Here is a 25,423-nt window from a genome sequence, read left to right as displayed (position 1 = left end):
TATTGTGTCCGATAGCGAAACACTGTCTGGGTTTTACCCCCGAAAACGTCCACATTTGGACTTAGCATTTGTGGCAGAGAAGGGAGGGCGGTCGGGAGCGGGTGTGAGAGGAGCGTGGTCCGGTTTGGAGCGGATTTGATCCGGTTTGGAGCTGGTTTTGTAACCTGTCTGGACCGTTGGGAAAGCGAGAAGGAGGGAAAGTTTGCTGCAGCTTCGGTTCACGGTGAGAAACCATCGTCGTGTTCCGTCTTTTCTGTCTCACTTCTTACCTTCTTCTTCTCGGTTTTGGGAGGTCCCGGTGTGTCCAATGTGGACGCCGCGGACCGGTTCCTGTTGAGCTTCCTGGAGGTCCACAGGTAAACCGCAGGTGACAGGCTAACACCGGCTCAGGTGGCGAAAAGAAACGGAGGGAGACGGTTTTCTGTTAGCAGAGACACCAGGCTCTCAGTAAAACAGTAACTGTTAGCTAGTTTTTTGTCAGTAAACTTTGAATTAGCAGTCAGTCTGTAAGCAGTAGTGTAATGAAATAAAGACCATTTACTCAAGTAGCTTAAAGGGATAGTTCAGATTTTTTGGGCGGGGGGTTTATGAGGTACTTATCAATCATCAGTGTTACATACAGTAGATGTCAATGGTTACCCCCAGTTTGGAGAAGCAGGCTGATATGGAAGCTAGGTAATGTAATGTAAATGTGAAGTAATGTCCTGCTGTGGACGGAGGTCAGCAACAAAACGTGTTTAAGCCACCAAAAATAGTCCCACCTGAAACATGAATCATCATCATTTCAGTCTATGCATTTTTTCAGTTAATCAATCAAATTTAATTTATATAAGGCCTTTCAGACAAATCAAATGCAATTCAAAGTGCTTTACAGTTTGATTGAAGAAACAAAAACACAAACAACATAAAAAATAAGCAAAAAAAAACAAAACTTAAAAGACAGAATAAGTATATAAACAAAATTTTGATAGTAAGACCCTACATAAAAGCCAGACTTAAAAAAATAAGTTTATAATTTAAAAGTATAAATATTTTCAGCTCCTCTCAGATCCTGTGGCTGGCTGTTACAGCGTTTTGGGACATAATGGCTGAAAGCAGAATCACTAAACTTTTTAGTTTTGCTCTGTGGAACAGCTAACAAATAAAAGTTTTTAAAACGGGCGAAATGTGTGCTTCTGGTTTTAGTCAGAGCTCACTGTGTTATGTAGTTGACGGACACAGAGAACACACAAAATATGTTGTAGTATTTCACAATATACTTCGTACTTTAATAGATGAAGTTAATGCTGATACATGGTAATGTTCTCTTGTAATTTTAGACAGTGATTATTAATGTGAAAATGGAGATGTTTCGCCTTTTTCAAAGCCTGGCTCTATTGAGAATAACAGTGATTCAGGATTGCTGAATACAGGAGCTGCTGGTCTACCACTGCCTTTAACAGTTATTTAATTTGCGATATTGTGTGACTTCGGCATTAAAAAGTGTTAGTTTGCATTACCCAAAGTCACACAATAACACAAACTTACTCACTGGTGAAAGCAGCAGCAGACCAGCAGCTCCTGTGTTCAGCCAGCTAAAATGACTGTTTTTGTCAATGAAGTCTGGTGGCTTTGACAGGAGCAAAGACAGGGAACTAAAGTTGTTAAGGGTTTCTCAGTCAGAAGGGGCTGTATGATGGAAAGTTAAAGCGATGAAAATACTCTCAATAGAACATACACCTAAACTGTTATAGATTTTTTAGGTGGCTAAAATACATATAGTTGCTAACGCCATCACTAGCAGTACATTACTTAGCTTTCGTGTCAGACTTTAGCCTGTTTCTTTAAACTGGGGGTGTGTTGACCGACATCTACTGTAATACTGACTGTAATACACTGACTAGGGATAAGTACCTCAGTCAACTCCACTCCAAAAATCAGAACTATCCTTTTAATGACTTTAACCACAAATTCGAGGTACTTGTTCTTCACTTTGAAACAAAACTTCAAACTTCAAACTTTGAAACTATGAAACTTTATGCTTCTATTCAACTACATCTTAGAGGTAAATATTGTAGGCCTACTTTTTATTCCACAATGTTTGTCTAACAGTGTTATCAGTCAGTTAGTACACTGTCACACCTACATCTACAGGCAGTTTTAGATATAATACATTTTTGGACTATAATCATTATGAGTTGTCAGACCAGTCAGACAGCTCACTGATCCTCAGACTGAACAAACTGTCTTCTACAGGCTAAAGCCAGCAGGTGGTTCATTTAGCAAAAAATAAAATCTGGAGACGGGGAGACCACACAAATTCTTACAGCAGCGATGGAAGAAGTATTCACATCCTTTCAATTACATGTAACAGTTCTGCATTCAAAACCTTACTTAAGAAAATCATGTATGAGCAAATTATACTTAATATATGAAATGTAAAATTATTCATTGTGCGGTAAAATGTCCCCCGTCAGTGTTTTTCTATCATGTCTAAAAATTAAAATATTTTCATCTGAGATGTGGTGGAGTAGGAGTATAAAGTTGCATAAAATGGAAATATTTCAAGTAAAAGTACTTCAAATTTTTGCTTCAATACAGTACCCGAGTAAATGTGCTTGATTATATTTCATCACTGTCCTACAGTTGTGTCTTATGGTCTCTGTTTGACAGCAGAGGCTGAAACAATTCCTCCTCCCTGAACAAACAGTATGATCGTGACCACACAGTGGAGCATCTGATCGGATGATTTAGTTGTTTGTTCGAGTCTTTATGGGAGTGGGCTGAGGTGTTGAGTGTCGACTCTCCCTGTGTACATTTCTTTGAATTTGAAGGAGCCTCACACTCAGGTTAGTCATTTTCTGTTTCAGGTTCAGTTCTGCTGTCAGTTAATGTGTTGAATTGTCTGAAAGGATGTAAATAAACAGCAGCTTTAATGTGTATCAGATTTTAAAAGTGATGTTGATTCTGTTTAATTCTTGTAAATTTAGTCGCACGAGAGAAATATTGATATTGCAAATATGTCACTATGTATCCAGGAAGCTTATATGTTGGGATGAGTCAGTTTGTCTGTCCATTACTTTGGTCCAGACTGAATTATTGAAGGCACTGTCATACATTTTTTTTACAGACATTCATGCTCCCCAGAGTATAAAGCCTCATGACTTTGGTAATTTTCTGAACTTTCCTCTAATGCCACAAGCAGGCCAAAGTTTTCATGCCTCCAGTGAAATATCTCAAAATCTACTGAAGGAACAGGAGCAAACTTTTACACATTTATGGTTCCTTGAGGATGAGTGCTGCGGACTTGAGGTTTCCTGAATCCTGACGTTTTTTCTTGTGCCATAATATGGTCACATTTGTGGTTTTGCAGGAAATATCTCCAGAACCTTTGGATTGGTTGCTATAAAATTTGGTCCAAATATTCATCTAACCCACGCGATGAATAGTAATGAAAATGTAAGGGATTTTGATCCCTGAAACATACATTCATTTAATACCATCATCAGGCACATTTAGCCAACACTGTTTAATGACTAAACACATAACATTCCCATCAGCCTCAGTTACTTTGTGTTAAATGGTAATTAACAACATTTTAGCTTAATAAAACAAATATGATGGAGAACATGGCTGACATTGTATCTTCTAAAAATCATCATCTTAATATTGCTATTGTTTTTAGTTTTGCTGGTATTTGATCATAACCTAAGTATTGGATAATTTAAAATTACAGATGATGATGTGGCTTTAAAGTGAAGTTTAGGGATCATCAAAGTTATTACAGCTCATCCTGAGGGGAACATAAACATGTTTACTGATGACAATCCATCCAATAGTTGTTCAGATATTTTAACAACAAAAAACAGATGTAATTGTGGAGAAGGAAAGGTCAGTAAGTCACAAGTTATTTTAATATATTGTCTGTGAACTGTGAACTTCTGAAGTATATTTTGTCCCAATCCATTAGATACTGACATGTTTCATGGGATGTGGGAAAACTTGGACATGATGGTAGTAGAGCTGCTAGTATAAATCGAGCAGTCAATCAACAGAAACTTAACTGACATTTTTTTTAAAATCATAAATAATCATTTATGTATTTTTTAAAAGCAAAATGGCCATATATTTACAGATTTCCTTCGTCTTAAATGTGAGAAAATCTGAGCATTACTAAAGTCATTATACACCATCTAAGAACCATTTACATTTGTAAAAAAAAAAATGTCATGCTGATCCAGCTGTTGAGGTATTTAAGTGAGGACCAATGTAGTGGATCGTCTTACCAACATGGCCATTCTTAGAGTCTGCTGATCACCATGGAAACACATGTCCGTTGTCAGTTTATTATAAACAGATTGTTAATGAATATTTTATGGCTCATTTCTCAGTGTTCCTCAGCCATGTTTCGGTAGAGATTGGCTACACAGCGCCCATCATGCGGAAGCATCTGGACAGGATCCGGTTCCGGGGCCAGAGACGGGACGAGTTCCTGGATCTGGTTGACTCGCCCAACACGTCTGACACAGAATGCACAGAGGAAGTTGTGATTAAACCTCGCCTCCTCTCCAGAGATTCGGAGGAGCAGAGGGAGGGGGAGGGAGAGCAGCAGAGTGACACTCAGGTACTCAAACACCACTGAGAAATACATCAACCAGGGCTTTAAAAAGAGACTCCTGCAGGTTTGTTTCCTCACCAGCTGCTTGTTTAAATGCTCGTGTTGCTGCTGGAATCTGTTGTGAACAACACAAGAACACAAAAATTCTCCATTAAAACTCCTGCATTTAAGGTACTTCTTAAGTTAAATTACAATTTTATCAGATAGATTTGGTTACAAATCTAAAAGATTGTAAAAGACTGAAAAAAGTAATTGTGGTGGAGTTAAAAGAGCATTTTTTTTCTTCAGAAATGTAACTGAATAGAAGCATCAAGGTAAAGTACCCCCTAAAATTGTAGTTTTGTATCTACTGAGACATCTGGTTTTATATAACAACGGTGTCCCTTTACTTATGTACTGATGTAGCTGAATTTTGTATAAACTGATTCAGAGAAGAAGCCGCCTTGAAACTGACTTGGTGTTTGTGTATATTTTCTTTTAAGTAATAGTGTGATTTATTGTCAGAATCTTGCCCAAACTCATGAAATGATACACACATCTAGAAATGGTTTGTGTTTGAGTTCTATGTTATATATGTTTAAATAATAATAATAATAATAATAATAATAATAATAATAATAATAATGTAGGGGTTCTTGTAGAGGCAACATAACTATAAGAGAGACTATAAGAGCCAAACAAAAATCCCAGATATCTTATTACCATAAATTAAGGCAATGAAAAAAAATTGGCATATAGACGCATTCAAAACAACTCGCCTTGATTACAGAATACCTTGGTGAAAAGGTTTAAGCTCCAGAACGTCAGTAACAACCGCATTCATTATAGCCTACACCAAGCATTACTGGCTGGAGAAAGGCTATGTGAGAAGAGATGCGGTAACACAAATATAGGATGCTTTCCTAATTATTTTTGAGAAAACAAGTGCAGGCTAAAACTACTTACTAATTTGAAATGTCCCACATTATTGTACCACACTTGTATCGCGCTTTTTGGCATAATTGATTGTTCATCTTACTGAGGAAAAATTGTCGTACATCTATGCCATGCTGCCTGTCATCTGCTTTTAAGATTTATAATGTTTACATTTTAACTCATCTGGTGAAGTTAAGGTCAATAATGTTGTGAAGTGTCAATAGAAGAAGACCCAGGATGGACCCCTGTGGCACCCCAGAGTAGAAAAACATTTGTAGCTTTTTTTAAAATATCTGTGTTATTTCATCTTTATTTTGTCTGACTATATGATATATCTGTCCATGTGTTTGTGTCTCAGGCTGGTCCAGGATTATTTTCTGCAGCTCTCCAAGATGACTCGAGGACAGATCTCAATGAGGTCAAAGGTCACCTAGAAATTGCCTTGTTAGAGAAACACTTCTTACGTGAGTATTCTGACCTGAACTTCTCTCTGTGTTGGGGTTTCTTTGGTTTTATAAAACATAAAAAATGGATTACATGAACTTAAGAAGAGAGATGAAATACATTTCATATGTGTTTCTGTTTTACAAAGTAAGTAGTTCACAGATCTGTATTAGCTTTAAGCATCGCCTGGGTGTCTATCTGAAGAGCAAAATATATGAAATTTTATTTTTGTTTTTGGAGTTCATGTTTTTCTGGGAGATATTATTTGGAAAAACAACTACTGAGATTTACACCGCCCATTCAGACCCAGAGCCAGACTGTTTCAACTGGGTTGAAGCTAGTAAGTGAACCTTGACTTAAGATAATTTTATCAGACTAACATCCACATTCAAACAAAAAATGCAGATTTAAGGGACACTTTACAAAAAAGTAAAGTGTCCTTTTAATTTGTGGTAAGAAGAGTTGCGTGTTGATTGGCTGTCGGCTCATTGTGGCTTCTTACATTAGTTTGGAGTCAAACGTCCCACAGCACAACAGCATGCTGGGTAATCTGTCAATATCTGCTCATCGGCTTTATGTAACTCACACAGCTATTAATAACCCAGCTGACCTTGTCTGACAAAGACACTCACAGACACAGAGGTGAACAAGGACCTTGGTTTACCTTCAATAAAAGTATTGATAAACAATTGTTACAAATTATTTTATCTTAAAACAAAATTCACAAGTTTATGTCTACGTTAAAACAGTTTTTTATTAGTGTAATTGTCCCTCCTCCCAATACTGACCATGAAGATACCCCGTCATAATGCGATTCCAATGTAAGTCATGGGGGACAAAATCATTGGTGTAGCTACGTCGCCTCTGTGTCATACAGACTGCCGCTGCTGCCTATTGTAATCTCATCACACGGCTAAATAGAGCAGTTTGCAGCTTAACATGCTCAATAGGAAAGTCAGTATTTTGGAAATTAAGTCATTTTTGGAAAGTGAAATTATTTTCTGAAAATAAAGTAAACAATCAAGCCATACCAGATTTAGCTGGTACAGTGCTAAAAAATTGTATGATTAGATTCAGATCAAAATGAAAATCTACTCTTGTCTCTTTGCTCAAGACAAATATCTAAAGAAAGCCAAGGCAAAACTTTGATGTCCTTCATAATCCTCTGTCTTAAATATTTTTAATGTGGACAGCTTAAAATCTCCTCTTTGGAGACAAATTCTTGAGAATGTGAAAATACTGCTCAGAGGTATTCCCTTTGTCTCTGATCATGTGACCATCATCATCTGTTTTAGAGGAGGAGCTGAGGAAACTTAAAGAGGAGTCCAACATGGATTCACTGAAACAGGAGCTGGAGAGGGAGCGCAGCAGGTGCATCGAGCTGGAACAGAAGATCAACGACGTCCTGAAACCCAGGTGGTTGTTTAAAAAAAAAAAAATTATTAAAAAAAAAAAATCAAGCTTTAGTTGCTAATGTGAGACATCAGACAGAGCAGCTTGTTTCTGTCGGTTAGTTCTGACACTGACTCATTGTTTCTGTCACTTCACAGACTTGAAGACTCACCTTCTCAGACACCAAAAGCCCCGTCTCCTCCTCCACCTGCAGTCAACAGTACAGGTGAACTTTTAACTTAGAGTTACTGGCCAGCTGGTAACACGTTATTTGGGCTGTCTGCCTACAGAGGTTAAAGAGTATTTCTAACATTTCAGCATCTTATTAGCTGAGATTAAACAATGCAATTGTTGTGCTCAGTCTGTAGATATTTAATCTAACAAAACACTACATATTGTCAGAATAATTTAGTTTAACCATTTACCCAACACATGCTGCAAAGGTTGAATGAATATTAATAAAGTTTTATTAAGTTAAGCAAAGTTATTCTGAGAATGTGTAGGTATGTTCATCAAATGTTGTATAGACTCTATAGATACATATGAAAACATATTTTTAGTAAAAGGTTAATATATTCAATAAAAAACTGATTCTGTTGCTTTACATCTTGTTTGCTGGGCAAGAATGCCCTTTTGGCATATTTTTGGACAACACGATTCAGCAAAGCCGTTGAGAAGAATTGGAGTGCAACATTTATGCACTTTTGTTTTTAGGTCTTTTCAGACTTATTGTCCTGTTTAAAACATTTGTTAGAAAAGTAATCAAAAAGTAATAGTGTAAAAGTAAAAGTGTAGTAAGTTACATTAGTTTGATGAAGTATTTAAAATAGTTATGTAACGTATTACATTTTTAACAGGGTATCTAGTAATCTGTAACCTATTACATTTCAAAGGTAACCTTCCCAACACTGACCAACTACAACAGTGAAATCCTGCTTTTACATTAACGCATGACTCATATGATCTAATGATATCATAATATAACAGTCACGGGACATTTTTCTACCTTTAATACTAAGAATGTTTCCTGATACATACTTTTACTTCAGTAACCTTTCAATACAGGGCTTTTACTTGTAGCAGAGTATTTTTGACAGTTAGTAATTTTACATAAAGGACCTGAATACTTCCTCCATCACTGAGTTACAGACCTCCAGAGTTGAATTTGTAAACATTTTAGTGTTGTTTCTTTACTAGGAAGTAATTCTGGTTTATTTTTTATTATGCAGGTTATCAGATATCTGACTCTGAGATTGTCATACAGGTTAAAATTTTGTGTAAATTTTATGTATATAAACTTAAAGTGCTATAATGTTAACAAGCATGTCAGACGCCTCCATCAGACTCGTTTCTTTTCTTGTCTTCAGACAAACAGAAAGACACTTTATCCGACAGCCTCCTGAAGTGGCTTTATGATCGTTTTGGCGTTTATATCGAGGACTTCCGATTCCAGCCGGAGGAGCAGACGGTGGAGACGGAGGAGCCGCTGAGTGCCAAGAGGTGAGGAGGAAAACACAGCAGATAAACATGTTGGCACAACACAACGCCTCAACACAATGACTTAAAGAAACTGAAGCTGTCATGTATGGAAAGCCAGTAGTGTCAATGTTAAATAAATACATACATTTAAAAAAAAGGCATATTGAATAATGAATAAAAGGAAGACTTTTATTCATTTTAGGTGACTTACTTCCACATTTATATTATATTCATTTATTTCGTAGACATATTTATTCATTTTATAGCTCTGTCTATCTAAATGTTTCTCTGTCTGTCTGTGTGTCTGTCTGTCCATCTATAGGTAGTTTTAGCATATGTTAGTGCGGTTCCTTGGTGCGCTTCAGATGTGAAAATTGTACATTATTTCATTTTTCAGATAGTGCCGCTCGCTTTCACAAACCTTGTTTTTTGCTCTGGTCCAAAGGCCGCAGCACTAGCGGAGAATCTTGTTTCCATTACTCCCAGCCGGGAAAAAGAATACGGAGCGTCATGTTTCCATGACTCCCGAGTCCCGACCGTGTTGTTCCTGGTGCTGGTCGTTGCATTCATTATCGTTTGTATGTATCACTCTCGAAAAATGATACAGTTTGAAAGTGAAGCGCGGCTCAACTACGGGAGCCTTTTTAGCTCAGGCTTGTGGAGTACACCAGGTGGTTGCGGCATATCGAGGTCGGGCACTTTCACAGTACAAACGAACCACACTAGAGTTTGCTGGTTGCAGTACCAAGACCACCTCCTCAGGAAGGTCTCTGTGGTTGTTTTGGTTTACTGTGTTTAAGTTTTATTTGTCCTAAATCTAAAATAAACATCTGCTTTCTGATCCACAGATTGACTGAAAACATGAGACGACTCAGTGAGTACTTCTTCCTGGTTGAACATTGAGGCTGTGGAAGTCTCGCTCAGTACAACACATACAACACATTCACACCCAAAAGTACAGGGGTGTCCACATACCTTTGGCCACATTCGACACTTTGGGGCTTTCTTTTACTGTTTCTTTAAGACAACACAGAAGACACATAGCTGAGTTTTCTCTGTCTTGATAAATTCTCAGTCTGTGATTGGTCAGTTGGTCCGTTTTGTTTTCAGAACGAGGATTCAAACCTGTGACCAATTTCAAGAGGAACCTCTCTGCCTTATCCAGCTGGTACTCCGGCTACACGTCAGCCATCGCTTTCATTGTGAGTTTATACTCTCTCTCTCTCTCTCTCACACACACACACACACACACAAACACACACACAGTGAACGGGTTACTGATGAAGGATATTAATGAACACCTCTGGGACAAACACACACACAATAATCTGATGTTTATGACAAATGAACATGATGACACATGAAAACATGTACTTTATAACTGATCAGACCATGATATAGCAGGTTTTTTTTGTGCCTCGAGCAAATTACAGGATTCTTTGGATGAAGAATTTCCTTTTGTTTTGTGTCAGTTTCATGTCCATGCACATATTTTTTAAATCGTTGCCATCTTTTAATTTTTTCAGAAATGCTTCATTATTTTTTTCGAGACATTTAATCAATTTGCAATCTCAGCCATCTGCAGCCATAGCTTTAACTATTTGCAGGTGTTTTTAGTTCATGAATGTTAATTGTAATGTTTTGGTCTCATAAAAAATCTTGTTCAGTGTTTTTTGCTGGTAAGTACATTTGTTTTAATTTACTGTTTTAAGCTTAAAACATGACTCCACAAACCAGTGAGTGAAGTCATGTGATTTTTTAACTATCTATATAAAGCCACACTGCCTCACAAGTTGACTTTTCTGCACAGATGTACATGTATGCAGCGTGGCACGGCTGGACCGTTCCCATGTTCCTTTTCCTCGCCATCCTCCGCCTCTCCTTGAATTACCTCATAGCCAGGTCAGTACAAGCCCCGCCCCTTCCCCCTCTGTCAGCCAATCGCATGTCCAGAACCAGAAAACGTGAATCAGGTTCAGTACTTGTTATTACATACATTAAATCTAGGCTCCCCTCAAAATAACATGGATGCTCTGGTGTATCAGCCATTTCCACTTCGTAAAGGGACTGATAAAACTAAGATATTTCACAGCAGAAATTTTGGCTCATCAAAGCAGGAAAAGTGCAGGAGAAACAGATTAACAGTGGCTCAGCCAGAAAAAGCAGGGTGCACTTTGGTCACCGGAATACTGCAGGTAGGAATAATGGAATAGGACTTGTTGCATTGTGCTGTACTTTGCATATTTATTTTACTATAAAATAACATTTGTAATACAATTTTCAGATGTCTTTTATGTCACTGAAGGCAAAATTATAACATTCAAATCACTGTTTTGCTTGACAGACTCCATTTTACAAAAATGCATTTTTCTCGGATTTCTAGAAAAAAAGTGGTCTTTTTGATAAAACTAGTCTCTATTCAACTTCAGATAAATCAAGAATGGAACAAGGTGCCGACAAAGGTTTTTTTCCATGACGAAAAAGAGTTTCTTCTTTCATTTGAGCTATTCTGTGTTTTCAGTTTGGACAAAATATTCTGTGGGTCTTGAAAGACGACTCAAAATGGCCAGAAAAGCTGGCACAAGCCACTTTCCATTATATAATAGCGCTGGCACTCAATGAGTTAATAGGTTTAATGGAGAAAAGTATTGCCCTCAGGGAAAAGAAACTTGACTGATTTTAAAAACAATAGAAAAGTTGCTGGTTTTATCATCACAGGAAGCCTTTACTGTGTTTTGATGATTCTGTGCAGTTTGGATTTAACTCTTTGACACACATAGGTATGTATTGAGTGTGAAATGATCTGCCACCTGTGTGTTCCCATGATGCACTGCTCTCAGAGGCTGGAGGATCCAGTGGAGCATCGTACCTGAAGTCTCAGAACCCGTGGTGAGAAATCTCTGTGTGTTTTATCTTACACATGAAAAAGATGCATGTAAAACTGTCCTGACATCCTCCACGGATGCATTCCTTTGCCTAGGATGGAAAAGGCACGACCCTATTCTGCACTCTTACCATAATCCAAACCTATGACCAGTCTCGCTCCTCTTGCCTAAACCTAACCAAACCAACCAATCAATACTAGCCAATCAGGAGAAAGAGTCAGGCCTTCACCGTCATAGAAGAAACAACCCCATCTGATGGAGGTCACATTATCCCATGTAGTTTAAAGCAGGAAGGATGTTTAATCATTGAAACGGAAAAGTGTTTGATTTGATAATTAATTATTAATTAGTGTTTCAGGAAAATTACAAATTACAAAAAAAATCTCTTATTCCACTTTTTAAAATGTGTTTTTTCTGGTTTCATTACTCGTACTTTCATTACATTAGTTTGCTTTCTTTTAAAATTGTGGCAAAAAGGTAATGAGCGATTTGTCAAGAAGTGCTCCATAAATTGCAAGAAATAAATAGATGTGGAAAATTATTTTGAAAAAACTTATTAAAAATGTCCAAAAAAAATCTATTTCTAATTATCATAATTATATATTTTTTAAAATCATCTCCATAATTATTATTATTATTTGAAGCCCTTTTTCTTATTTTTCTATTGTTTTCCCCCCTAATTTTTTTGACAATGTGTCATTGTCACATTGACATGTTTCAATGTGTCTTTTTTTTCTTAAGTTGTTCATAGCGTTTTCCCCAATGTTTTTGAAAGAAATTGAGCCAATTTGCTCTAGCTTCAAAGGGTTAATAGAGAAATGAATCGACAGATTCATAGACAATGAAAATAATTGTTAGTTGCAGCCCTACTTTACTCAAGTATTTCTATTTCATGCAACTTTATATGTCTACTTGAACATATTTCAGGTGCAAATATTGTACTTTTGTCACCACTACATTGATTTTTCACATGGAGTTAGTAGTCATATTGCAAATTAAAGGCTCTGCATAACCACCCAGGTGTTTGGAGTCACTGTGGTTAGGTTGCCTCACCCTAATAGGTACAACAAAACCAACAGACAGGTGAGTTAGATGTCAAACAGACGCAACCCCACATTGTTCTGAGAAGAGGTCTAATTAGACAACATAAATGAAAATACCTTTGTGGGTTGATGATGGGTGTGCAGAAGCTGTAAATGTACATAGAGAATATGCAGTCACTTTATTACTATATTATATTATATTATATTATACTACATGACTACCTTAAGGCATCAGGGGGAATCTACATCCTCTCTCCACCATGCAAGTGACAAACTGCTACTGAGGAGAAAAATATCTCTGCTGCACTGTGTTCACAGACCCACGAAAACATCAGATTTTAGAGTGAGGAGACAGAGTGATTTGATTTTATGGTAATGATTTGTTGTCAGCTGCTGCCACACACTCTGTCATCGTGTGGGAAACACTGACTAGTGTTAAAAAATCAATAATGTGCACTCTGCACAAGCACTTTTCATAGAATGAAAAGTTTTTTTCCATGAATGCATTATTGTATTGTGACTGTCTCCTCTGTCTTTTCCAGGAACCTCCTAAAGAAGACCTAACGGTGTCGGAGAAGTTCCAGCTGGTTCTTGACGTTGCTCAAAAAGCACAGGTGAGACGTGACGGAGGAGTCGTCAACTTTACGTCAGTGTGATGTCTGATGACAGATTTCACGACTATTTTTTTTATTTGTATTTACAGAATCTGTTTGGGAAGATGGCAAACATCCTGGAGAAAATAAAGAAGTGAGTTTGAGTGAGACACACCTTGTTTCAGGTTCACACAGAGATCTTTAATATTGTGTGTGTGTGTGCGTGTGCGTGCGTGCGTGCATGTGTTTGTGTGCGCGTGCTTGCAGTTTGTTCATGTGGGTTCAGCCGGAGTTGACTCAGAAGCTGTACGTCGGTCTGTGGATTGCCTTCATCTCCTCCTGCCTGCTGCCGTATCCACTCCTGGGATTCATCATAGGTACTTAATATTATATTGTATACACTTGATACTGTCCTTATTAAACATTGACTTTAATCACCTCACTGTGTACCTCCAACATAACATTTTATGCGTATTACAAGCTGTCATCTGCAAATTTGTTGTATTGTTGTAAGAACGCCTTGAGGGCAAACTTTGCACAATTGTCCACTTGGACTCAAGGATGAAATGATTAGATTTTAGGGTTCATAGGTCAAAGGTCAAGGATTCTGTGACATTGTCTGTCTCATTCTTGTGTGTGTGATAGCTCCAAAACACCTTGACGGATTTTTTTTCAAATTTGGCACAAACGTTCAAGTGGACTGACGGATGAACTGATTAGAATTTGGTTGTCAAAGGTCTCGATGACCTCCTGAAACATGTTGTTTGCCATAACTCAAATGCTCATATGCTCAGATTCCACACCAATGTCTAACAGGATAGAATGAAGTTTTGACATTTTATATTCAAAAGGGTCGAACATCAACTGTGACATCATAATGTTCTGCATAAACACTTTTCTTGCCTTTATTCACCATCAGACCCTAGAAGGGAGATATTTGGTCAGATACTGATTTGGTGACACTAATATCAGATGTTCACCTTGAAACTGACTGAATAGGTGTGAAGCATTCATGTTTTCTCAGACATGGATGTAAACTGAAAGTGCAACTTGACTGGAGGGCGGAGGCATACAACCATGTGGTGGTTTTTCTAATTTAGCTCTAAAAAAAATGCATCTAATTCAGCTAAACTCTACAGACGTGTTGCCTCTAACGTCAGTTTGTTTGCTCCTTTGAATTTGAGTCTTACTGCCTTTCTCTGTAGTGTACATGGAGAATTTATAGAGGTTGTTTTTGTACTGCCCCACACCTCCAAACACTACAGTATGGTAACCCACCCCGATCATGTTAGTGTCATAAAGTGAGTTTTGGTCATTTTTTTGGGGGACAGAAAGACTCACAAACAAGCTGAAAGACACACAGCTCTGACATATTATTAGATTATGTGGTTTTTGTGGCCAAAATGCCTACTTCTACATTCAACAGACACAAATCAACATGATTATCTGTTATAGTTGGGTTTGCGTCTTCCTGATTGTCTCTGAATCGTGGCCCTCTTCTTCTCCTCAGGTGTGTATGCAGGTATAAAGTTCTTCATCATCAACTTCATCTTTAGTAGATGTCCCAAGCTCAAGCAGCGCTACGACACCCCCTACATCATCTGGACCAATTTACCCACTGATCTGCAGCTGAAGGAGCGCAGCAACACCACGCTGAGCAGACGGGTCAGTCCAAAGTATTTTAAAATATCCAGAAAATACATCTCACAGACCGAAGCGCTGGTCTGAAGTCAGCCGCTGGCTCACAAATGTCCTTGTACAGTCTGGTTACAGCTTCTTACTGGTCCCAGTAGGTGGTCTGTGTTGGATTCAGTTCTCTGTTGTTTTTCTCTCTCAGCTGTCTGAGTGTGAACAGGTAGGATCCTGATGTGTGTGCTCTGTGTGTATTACAGTGACAGTGAGGAGGTCAGTAGTGGTTATTGTAGTTAGAGATGTAGAGTACATTCGGACATCCCTGAATGTGACCAACCAGCTGCTGTTATTTTTAACTACTGTGATAGTCTGTTAGATAGAGATATCCCAAAACCCAGTGGTCAGATTGTCAGTGAACCACTAATTCCTTTAGATATTAATGACCTTTCCTCACGTGTCTCCCTCGGGTCAAACGTAGGTCAGATCTTACTCAGATTTTCAGGGTTTTACCAACATTTGGTGCCCATACACGAATGTTGTCATGTTTGTATTTACATTTAAAGTTTCTGCTTGACCTAGTTTGAGTCTTACTCAAAGTCTTTGCTGTTTTTTGCTCAAATTTGTGTCCATACAAATATAAATGTTGTTTCTTTCCTCTAGCACCACCCTCAGGACAAACTTTACATTTTTAGTTTGAGTACAGATAGAAATAGCTAAATCATGAAGATGTTGTTTATTCATATTGTAGCTGGAATAAACACTGTAGAGAGATTTCTGGTACGTTTTAGTAACATCACTGAAAAAGAGAACGTGATTGTTTCAAACAGCTGTGAACAAACCTGGACAGGTGAGTTGTTCTCTGCCGCGGCGTTACTGAGAGTTACTGTGATGCTCAGGGTGCCACTCGAGTATCTCTCTTGCAACTGATTTGCTAATCCACTATCTGCTTTGCCCCCCTTCTGTCCTACTGTTCAGGCTACTGTGCAAGCCGGCCGAGGCAGTGTCGGCACTGCAGCTCCTCTGGGTGTTGGCCGGGATGAGGACGGAGGACGATACTACAGCACCAAGAGAGGAGCTTTTCACGAAGTCTTCAACCTGCCGGAGAGCGAGCGCCCTCTGGCAGGTGGGGTAGGAGGACAAAACCTTGGTCCACAAGTTATTTCAACTTCAGATTTCAAATTGAAAGCCTCTGAGTTTAAAATAAAAGCTTTCATACAATTTATACATATTGTTTTTACAGGACTGTAGCCAAGAATTTAGTCAAAAAGTCCCCTGACTCAATATTTATCATGTGAAAAAATAAATCATGTAATAAATACCATAGTTTTTAACATTTTAATATACATTTATAATTTTTGGCGACCTAGAGTGAGTCTTACCTTATCCAGCTGTAGAAATGTTTAGCCTCTACGTAGTTTGAAAAAAGGTTTCACCATTTTGTCAGCTAAAAATTACATCGTATACTCAAAAAAGAAAAGGGGTGGACCAAAACAGGGAATTTCATAGTGTGTGGACGGATTAGTTTGTTTTCTTTGTCAATGTTGAAAGTTAAAGTACCAAATAATCATGAAAATTCCACTGCAGAGTAGCCATGCTTGTGGTTAAACATGTAAATGAATGCTCTTTATACACAAAAGTGATGTTGATAGGCTAATTTAGACTTAATAGGCTATATTACCTTCATTTTAAGGCTCTAAAGTGTTTTGCAGCTCTAGGCAGATTTTATTCATTTACTTTTGGGACAGATAACTCAAGGGTTGCCAACCCTTGAGTTAAATGTTCAATTATTAACAAGTTTTTATCTGCAAACGTAAAGGTCTAAATTCTTTTACCAGAAATTGAACTCTGATGAGAAACACTGAATTCTTTACTCCTTTATTACCCTTAAAAACAGTCAAAATTAAATATACTAAGAAAAAAAATTGAATCAGTCCACTAACCAGCTTGTGTGATGTTGCTGATAAAACCCCCACATTTCAAGTAAAGGTACATGACCTTACCTGCAGCAGGTGACATAAACTGTTGTCTGATTCTTTGTGTTGTCATCTCAGTGTGTGAGAACGGCTGGCGCTGCTGCCTCATCAACAGAGACAGAAGGACACCGACAGACTACATCCGCAACGGAGTCCTCTACGTCACTGAGAAGTAAGTCCTTCAATTCCTGTCAGCTCAGTTTCATCTTACAAAGTCAGAGGAACAATGCAAAGGGGACGTGGCATGAAGTGAGGCAAAGAGCCGTCTGCATGTGTCGACTTGAGCAAAAAATGTGTGCTGGTCCCAGGTCTTTATTATTCCACCTCAGAAAAGTAGACAGACGAGAGGGAGATAACAGAGACCGCAGGGAAATGAGATCAATCAGAGGCTGTAGATGCAGAGCAAGGATTTTCGCAAAACGTCACAGACTAACAAGGTTCATGAAGATAAGATAAGCTAAGATGCAGGGATGTTTGAAAGCTTTGGGAAAGAAGCTGTTTTTTAGTCTGTTTGAGCTTCATTTAATCACCCTGTATCTCCGACAGGAGGGGAGGGGGGAAAACTAGGCCGTGTCCTGGTGCCCAAGACTGCCTTGCTCTGATTTCATTCATTGATTGTCAAGTGTGCCTACTCTACATTTAACTACATTTACACAGGTTGTGGTCTATTTCCATAGATATTTATGCCTATCAAAATAACCTTATCCGCCTAACAGAATGACCTACTCCAAATTTAAGTAAATGTATACAGGTTGTGGTGTATTGTGACAGATATTTGTTCTCTGTCCTACTCCCACACTTGCCGGCCCTCCTGAGTTTCCCAGGAGGCTCCTGGTTTTCTCTGCCCTCTCCCGTAGTCCTCCCGGTGTCACATTTTTCCCGTATTTCACCCAATATAGAGCCCTTCAGCCATGCACGTAATCTCCACCAGGGATTAGGGTCACGTCTGCCCCAATATACAAAAGAGGAAAATATGACCCTCCCAAAAAATTATCACTCTGTGTGAGTCCTATGTTTTACTGAACATCCAACATGCAGCAGCTGGTTGGAGAGTTAATACTGAAACAGACTCTGTGCCAGGTGTGTGTACATTTGGATACTAGAGTGCGGCTCGGGCCGCACATTCCTAGCTGAACCAAAGCAACTGAGCCCACGAGATTAATTTTACTACTTTCAACCATCAACAACAACAAGTAGTAATAATGAAAACAAATAACACACCTGGCTGATCACACAGCTGGTGGACAGATCCCAGCAGACTGACAGCGCAGGGCAGCACAGTGACAGAGACAGACAAACAGCAGAGATCTCAGCGTCAATGTGCCCAAACAGTAAAATGTTCAGCGGTGGGAGGTGACGTCTACAGAAGAGTTTGTTTGTTTTAGTTAAATTTAATCCATAAATCTATAACCTTTTTTAGTTCATCTTCATAGACTTCAACCAGTAGTTAGTTCATTTTTCTAGTCGTGGGATCTTGTCTCTGTTCCAGTATTTGACTCAGTTTGTGCTTTAATGGGGGATCACCATAAATAAATCTTCTCTGTCTCCTCAGTCATCTGTGTTTCGAGAGCTCCAGCTCCAGATCTGGATCCACTAAAAGGAACAAAGTCATCAAACTGCTCGACATTACAGACATCCAGAAGGTTTGTAGAGTCTCATTCTGTTTCAGTGTCTTTAAGCAACATCACCCGTCATCATCACCATTAGTGTGTTACACTGTCATATAAAGGGGGCCTCTCTGTTTGCTGCAGGAAGGCATCGCTGCTTTATACAATACACAGTATATTCCTCATGACTTGTCTCTGTTGTTCCTGCTCTTATCAATCATTTATTCATCATGAGGTTAATAAGAGTTTGGTATATTTTTATCCCTTTGTTTTGTTTTCAGGTTTTTTCATGTTTGTGTCTTAAACTTTTTATTTTCCATCAGTATCTGATGCTGATTCATGACAATAAAGCTTACTTAACGGTATCCTCTCTGCCCCTCACAGTACAAAGTTTTGTCTGTGCTGCCTGGATCTGGGATGGGCATCTCCATTGCGACGCCATCCACCCAAAAGGTAAGAGCTCAGAGGGAGGAGCTATGTTCCCACCTTATGTCAAAGTTAAAATTAGTTCAATTAAATAAATACAAAGACGTACATATAATATTGCGAATTGAATGGTGACTGTCAGCAGTGTATTCACATGCTTTACTTAACTGGAAGTAGCAACAGAGTGACGCAGCAGTAAGTCTTAAAAGCCAGAAATGAGTAAGCGTGTTTGCATTTCTGGTTCAATCATCCGTGTGAATAGTAGGTGCTGCTTCGTTGAGATAAACAGTTGGTGGAACTAATTCTCCTGTCAAATGTCGCTGCAGAAGATATGATGCAACAAGATGATGTTATTAATACAGCGCCAATCAAAAAAAATAAAACATGAAATGTAAATATTTTATTCATTCTAATTCTGTACATTTTTTATGCATCAATGTGAGGAATGTGTCAGGCTCATCACTATACACAGATCTGATGTTTTCAGTTAGTCAGTAGACATTTAAGTCACATGCTTCAATTGTACGGCAGAATTTATTTATTAAGTCTGTTCCCTTTTAACTTTTTCCCATTTTGCTTTTAAGGATGCAGCAAATATTCCAGCTCAGCCAAGCGTGAAAACAGTTTTTTCTTTTTTACAAATTTCCGGGATTTCCAGTCAGGTTTTCTATGCACAAAATGAAAATGTGCTTTAAACAGGTGGATGGAAACACACCGAAAGAGTTTGGTAACAACTCTGGAGAACTTAAACCAGACAAATGCAGTTTTCACACTGGAAGCATTTTTGCGTTGCGTTAATCACGCTTTTACAGCTTCTGCATTATTTTTGGAGCATTTTGCAATTCGGCAAAATTCGCCCTCAACAGCTGTGGTTGTGCTAAAATTAGCCAGGAGGGGCAGCTAACGGTGAGTTTGGTTTGCAGGGAAGCACAACAGATAGTTGGATATAACACTGAGTCTCCTTGCCCTGAAGCAGAGTGAACCAAGATGGCATCACTGTATGAGCGAAAAGACGTAAAAGTTGTGTCTTCGCATCCATTGTGTTGCGTCCATCCCGTTCATTGCGTCGCCTGCAGTGAATTTGCGTCTAGCTGCATCTTTGCATTGACTCTGTATGTAAACTTGCCTCGCGAAACGCTCGCATCTCATTCAGGTGAACACATCATAACAGGTCTAATCAGCCAGAGTGATTGCAAACACTTGGGTGTCTTTGCAGAGCCTTTAATACGCAATATAACTAATAACTATACTTGTAAAATATAGTAAGTGAAGTAAAAACTACCACATTTGCCACTGAAATGTAGTGATGTAAAAGTATTAAGTTACATAACATTGAAAAAGTACGTAGAAATTGTACTTTTGAGTAAATGTACTTACTGACCCTCTAATCTGTTGCAGCCGATGGTGTTTGGTGCGATGATCCACAGAGACGAGGCCTTCGACGCCATCTTCAATCAGTACATGAAGATTGTTACCATGGCTGCGGCCACCGACCCAGAGACATAGTAACACCTTCACAAGAGGGCTGCATTCACACACACAAACACTGCAACTGTTTCACTGTGTTCACCAAACAGCTGCTGACTCCAGTTTGAGCTTCTCTCATGTGATCAGCAAACTAAATGATCTGGTGACGTCGATTGATATAACATCTGCTGATTCCAGCTAATTCCTGATATCATGTCAGAATCAGGCATTAAGATTTATTTAATAATACCGGCCATTAAGAAGTTAAAGGCAGGTATTCAAATCTCAAATGATCGTCTGTATAAAAAGTAGAGGCCAAGTAAAAAAGTGAGAAGGGTGGAGTTACCTTTAGTAGAATTTCTCAATTGAAAACACTGTATAAAGTACATTTACACCATAAAACAACAGTCATGTCATATTTACCACTCTTCTGAAAATACATTCTTCCAGTTGCTTCTACTTTGCTTTTGCTTTTTTTTTGCAGTCAATATAGAGGCCCTAGTCCCTCCCCTTCCACTGTCCTCCACAGGACCTTATTTCAGAAAAAAATATGTACAGCAGTCAGCAGAAAGAGACAAATCATTTTTGGAAGACTTTTGATTTGTGCTGTGAATTACACATATGATGTTTGCCAATGTGGAAGATAATTTTTCAAGCCACGAAAGTTGTAGTTTGATGTAAAAAGGATGAGACCATACATGATAAGAAAAAACAACAACGTTACACATTACCTTCCTCTCTCTCTGACATCAGATATAAAAGACAATTTTGCAAGTCAAAAAAAGTTGCAGGTTGTCAAAGATTTATTGAGGCACCATTTAGTTTTGTGCAAAACTGTTCAGTAAATTACATCTATCATCTCACAAGATGTAATCACTATCACCTGCTAGCTAGCTACGTTACGCGCACAAACATTTTCTCACCCGACGTGTTTATCCAGCGACGCTTGGTCTTTTTGTCAGCCGGGAGGTGAAATAATGAGCGAGAGCTTATGTGAGGGCATCCCTGTCGTTGCTTCAAAGATAAAAAGTTAAAATGTCACTTAAGCGACTTTTGTAATATTTCTAATAAAGTATTTTTACAGTCTTGTACTTCACAAAGCAAAATTTTTGCACACCTGAGAATCGACAGGTGCTTAGGAGAAGACCATGGCCTGATATGTTGGTCTTGCTCCCGAAAATTTCCTATATTGCAGGTGCATATTGTTCTATGAGAGTCTCATATGTTTCTTGACTTGCAAAATTATATTTTAAATTGACAAACATCATGTATAATTCATGGGACAATTAAAGCGAGATCAAAAAACTATTTGTCTCTCCCCATGGACGACTGTATATATATTTTCCAAAGTAAGGTCCCACTGGAAATTGAGGGACTTCGCCTCTCTATGAATCTCAACTCTTCCTGCTCAATTTTTTTTTTTGCGTTGAAAGTCTTTCAAAGGTACAATCCCTACCTTTTGTGGTAGGCTTTTAATTAAAGCATGTTTTGTTTCAGAAAAATAGAAAAAAACAATCAGTAGTGTGAAATCTAAAAGATGTGTTTTTTAAATTTGACTTTGATCGCTGCAGGTTGTTCAGGCCGGTCAGCTGAACCAGTACACCTGTCGCCTGCAGCGCATCAGTCAGCTGTGTCATGTGACTGATTCTGTAATTTCAGTTTACTTCTCTGCAGAGGCGTAGCACAAAATTCTGGGCCCTTATTCTCTTAATCCATGTCTCTCTCATGCACCTTTCAGCTCTAGCTGCGTTAAGAGACAAATTCTAATGCACAGTAGGACTTTTGCACCTTAAAGGGGTGAGGGGGCCTCAGAGAGCTTCTACTATTTTTTAATACAAAGGTCAGTCTTTTAGTTGATTTATTCAGCCAATTTTATCGTAGCTATGACACTAATTATTGATTAAGAATTGAAAACAAAACCAAGCTTTTTATGCCAGGTTTTTCAAGTTTTTATTTATTTATTTTTTGCATATTGCTGAAGCCCCATTCACAACAGTACATTGCTTAGCATCCATGCCTGTGTTGAAGGGACTGTACTTTATTTATCAGAGGAGGGGGGTGACTGGGGTGTGACTTTTTTTATTAAAAGGAAAACAAAATACTTAGATTTAAAGTAGTATGTCGCTCACTTAAGCCAAAATAAAAGTACAAGTTCCTCCTCTTTGCGTAATTTTTTAAAATGCTTTACCCATTTTTCACCAGTCCCTCCCCTGTCATAAATAATAAATGTTCAAGCGGCATGCGCAGAAGGCCTAGGCCAGATCAGTTCTGACTGAGGTGTATTCATGGCGGAGTAGCTTGACTTACAATCACATTATTAAGGTGTGTTTGTCCAACTTTGAGAAATTCAATTTAGTACGATTTCAGTTGGACTAACATGTTTACATGTATTTTAAAAGTCCAGTTTTATTCGGACTGTCACAATAATTTGACTTTTTCTAACGTCATATGAGCGAAATGACTGTTGCTACACTGTTATATTTTACAACGGGAAGTTTATTACATAATGTGTTTGTGCTCAAACTGTATTCTGAACGTATTCTAACTACTTAAAAAAAAAAAAAAAAAATTGCACCTAATAAGAATTGCTTTCACAGTATTTGCATATAAACTCATTAATTTACATTGGTGTCTTCAGGGAATTGTAAAATCTACATTATATGACTATGTATTGTACTTAGCAGCAAAGCCTTACGATCAGTTAATATAACAGTATGATGTTTTTTTAATGTGATGGTGAGAGACTGTTTGTATTTTATATGAATGTTGAAGAACAATTAATGTAAACCACAAAATTAACCTCAAAGTAGCTTTTCTTATGCTAAAGCTAACAACACAAATGCAGACTGTAATACTGAAGTTGTCTAAACATTAATTAAGCTAATACTTCAGCTTTCTTTCAGAATCAAAAGGCTAAGAAGCTAAAGCTAAAATACTGAAGGATTTCTAATATTGGCTTTTTGTCCAACTTTCAGCGTTAGCTTTTCTCCCAGATTAATGCTACTCAGTTAAAGTTGAAAACACAAAGACCTGAAATGTTTTGGTTTTTCACAGTTCAGTTATCTCAAGGTTTAGCCTTCTTTTATAACCAAGAAGCTAAAAGGCTAAAAAGGCTTAAATGTTACCCTTTTCTCTATCTGTTCTCTTTTTTAAACTTATCGGCTTATCAAGTTATCGGCTAAAGCTAAACGATTGAAAACACAAAGACCTGAGATGTGTTTTAATATAGTTCAGTCAACTTTTAAGTTTAGCTTTCTTTCATTGCCAATAAGCTAAGAGGCCAAAAGAGGTTGAAATATTGACTTTATTCTGTTAAGCATTTGTTCAACCTTTTTTTTTAATGCCACCTAAATGGCGTAAGCTAAACAAGTTAAAATGGTACAATTGAGTTTTTTTCTTTTCACATAAGCTACACTTCACTTTGTATGGAGCCACAGGTGTCGTTAAATTAAAAGAAAAAAAACAAACAACTAATTCATTCACACAAATGAATAATTAATTGCTGCTCTTAAATTGCTATAAGTTGGATCTAAATGACTGAATTTAAAACTTTTTTTAGTTTGAACCAAGATCTCAATATACTTCAGATTAACATCCTATTAACTTCTATAAGCAAATGTGTTTTTTTCTCTTTAACACTTGTCAGGCTTTTCAAATTTGATAAAAATGAAACATTTTTTTGGCAGCCTGATAAAGTGTTGTTAGCCAGCTGAAGTGCAGCTATGTAGCATACATTTTAAACTATTGTCTGTTCCCAAAACCACCGCTGGTCTGTAACTGTGTATCAACTATGTATTAACTGTCAGCCTGAAGGCTGTCACACCAGCATTTATCAATTTATTTTCATGTTAAATTCACTCTCACAAATTTGACCTGTGACAAACAAAAACAAAGGATGAGGCTGTAATTTTTAGTCAGTAAACGTGACATAACTACAGAATTGTTTCTAAATTACACATGAAACATGTAGCATGAATGGCTGCAGTTTGTTTTCTCCTGGAGTCAGTAACACATTATAGCAATGTTTTTTCCAAAACATAATTTTGATAAATCTTTCTCACTGGTGTGATCGGGCCCACAAAGCTGTTTCGTTGCAAAATATTTTGTCTTTTGTAGTTTTTTCTCTAACTTTTGCAATATTGATTCCAGTTGTTGATGCCATGTTGCCTCAATCAGACGTATTGTTTTGCGCGCTTCCTGATTTTCCTCAGCTTTAACTTTCGAATCTTCCTTGGTTTATTTTGTGGTTTCTCAGGTTTCTCTTTCATCTCATCAGTGGTGTGAACTTTTCTCTGTTGGCTTGTTGTGTCTTTCAGGTGTAATGGTTTTATAAAATGGTGTCATTGTACAAATACGTGTCATTTTTCTAAAATGAAATTATTTCTGTTGTTAAAATGTGATGTGCATTTTTTTTTTTATTTAAGTAAAATCAGATCTTAAACACCAACAATCTCCTGTTGTTGTTTCTGTGCAGAACCGGCTTCAGCCTGTTGGTGTCAATAGAGAATCATCATTCTTCCTCTGTGGTTTCAGAGGGAAAGTTTGAGACCATATAGAGAGGCAAAATCCCTGCACCCTCTGGTGTCCACTATGGCAGCTCTTTTTGGAAAAAAATATGCCTACAAGCACTTACAAACTGTTCTTCTTCTCCATCTCTGCATTGTTCCCCTTCTAATGGATTATTTCAGCTATGAATTGTTTTCTTTGTAATGCATCTCAGAAATTGTGTGCTCAGAAAGACACTATATAATTCCATACTCTTATTATTATTATTATTATTGTTATGCACGGTAGGCAAGAGACAAATCATTTTTTGATCACACTTGAATTGTGCTATGAATTACATATGTGATGTTTGTCAATTTAAAAGATTTTTCTAACAACATGTAACATAACGGCAAATTTATTTTATGTAACCGTCAACGTAACATAGCTCTAATATTTGTCGATGCGTGACGTTTTCTTTGCCA

At 37.8% G+C, this 25,423-nt stretch overlaps 1 protein-coding gene across 3 annotated transcripts; it reads left to right on the top strand.

Annotated features, from left to right (window-relative positions):
• LOC121950505 (GRAM domain-containing protein 4-like) lies at positions 1–24,903 on the top strand. 3 transcript variants are annotated; one of them, XM_088080167.1, is made up of 20 exons: positions 1–223; positions 4,371–4,603; positions 5,871–5,976; positions 7,252–7,372; positions 7,507–7,574; positions 8,716–8,848; positions 9,676–9,701; positions 9,938–10,029; positions 10,638–10,729; positions 11,668–11,716; positions 13,298–13,369; positions 13,459–13,502; positions 13,616–13,725; positions 14,859–15,013; positions 15,186–15,203; positions 15,956–16,103; positions 17,032–17,125; positions 18,506–18,596; positions 18,945–19,013; positions 20,385–24,903. In XM_088080167.1, the coding sequence occupies exons 2-20, from the start codon at positions 4,418–4,420 to the stop codon at positions 20,490–20,492; spliced, it is 1,782 nt and encodes a 593-aa protein (XP_087936293.1). In that variant the 5' UTR covers positions 1–223; positions 4,371–4,417; the 3' UTR covers positions 20,493–24,903. The 3 variants fall into 3 exon arrangements, with proteins under 3 accessions (XP_087936293.1, XP_042352459.1, XP_087936294.1); XM_042496525.2 differs by lacking the exon at positions 15,186–15,203 and having other exon boundaries at positions 3–223; XM_088080168.1 differs by lacking the exons at positions 1–223; positions 4,371–4,603; positions 5,871–5,976 and adding an exon at positions 5,992–6,296.
• Positions 24,904–25,423: the final 520 nt, after the last annotated feature.

This window comes from Plectropomus leopardus, chromosome 7 (genome assembly GCF_026936395.1).
Source record: "Plectropomus leopardus strain MGB_pleo_1.0 chromosome 7, ASM2693639v1, whole genome shotgun sequence".
Classification (NCBI taxonomy): domain Eukaryota; kingdom Metazoa; phylum Chordata; class Actinopteri; order Perciformes; family Serranidae; genus Plectropomus; species Plectropomus leopardus.
This window is presented reverse-complemented; position numbering and strand designations above follow the sequence as displayed.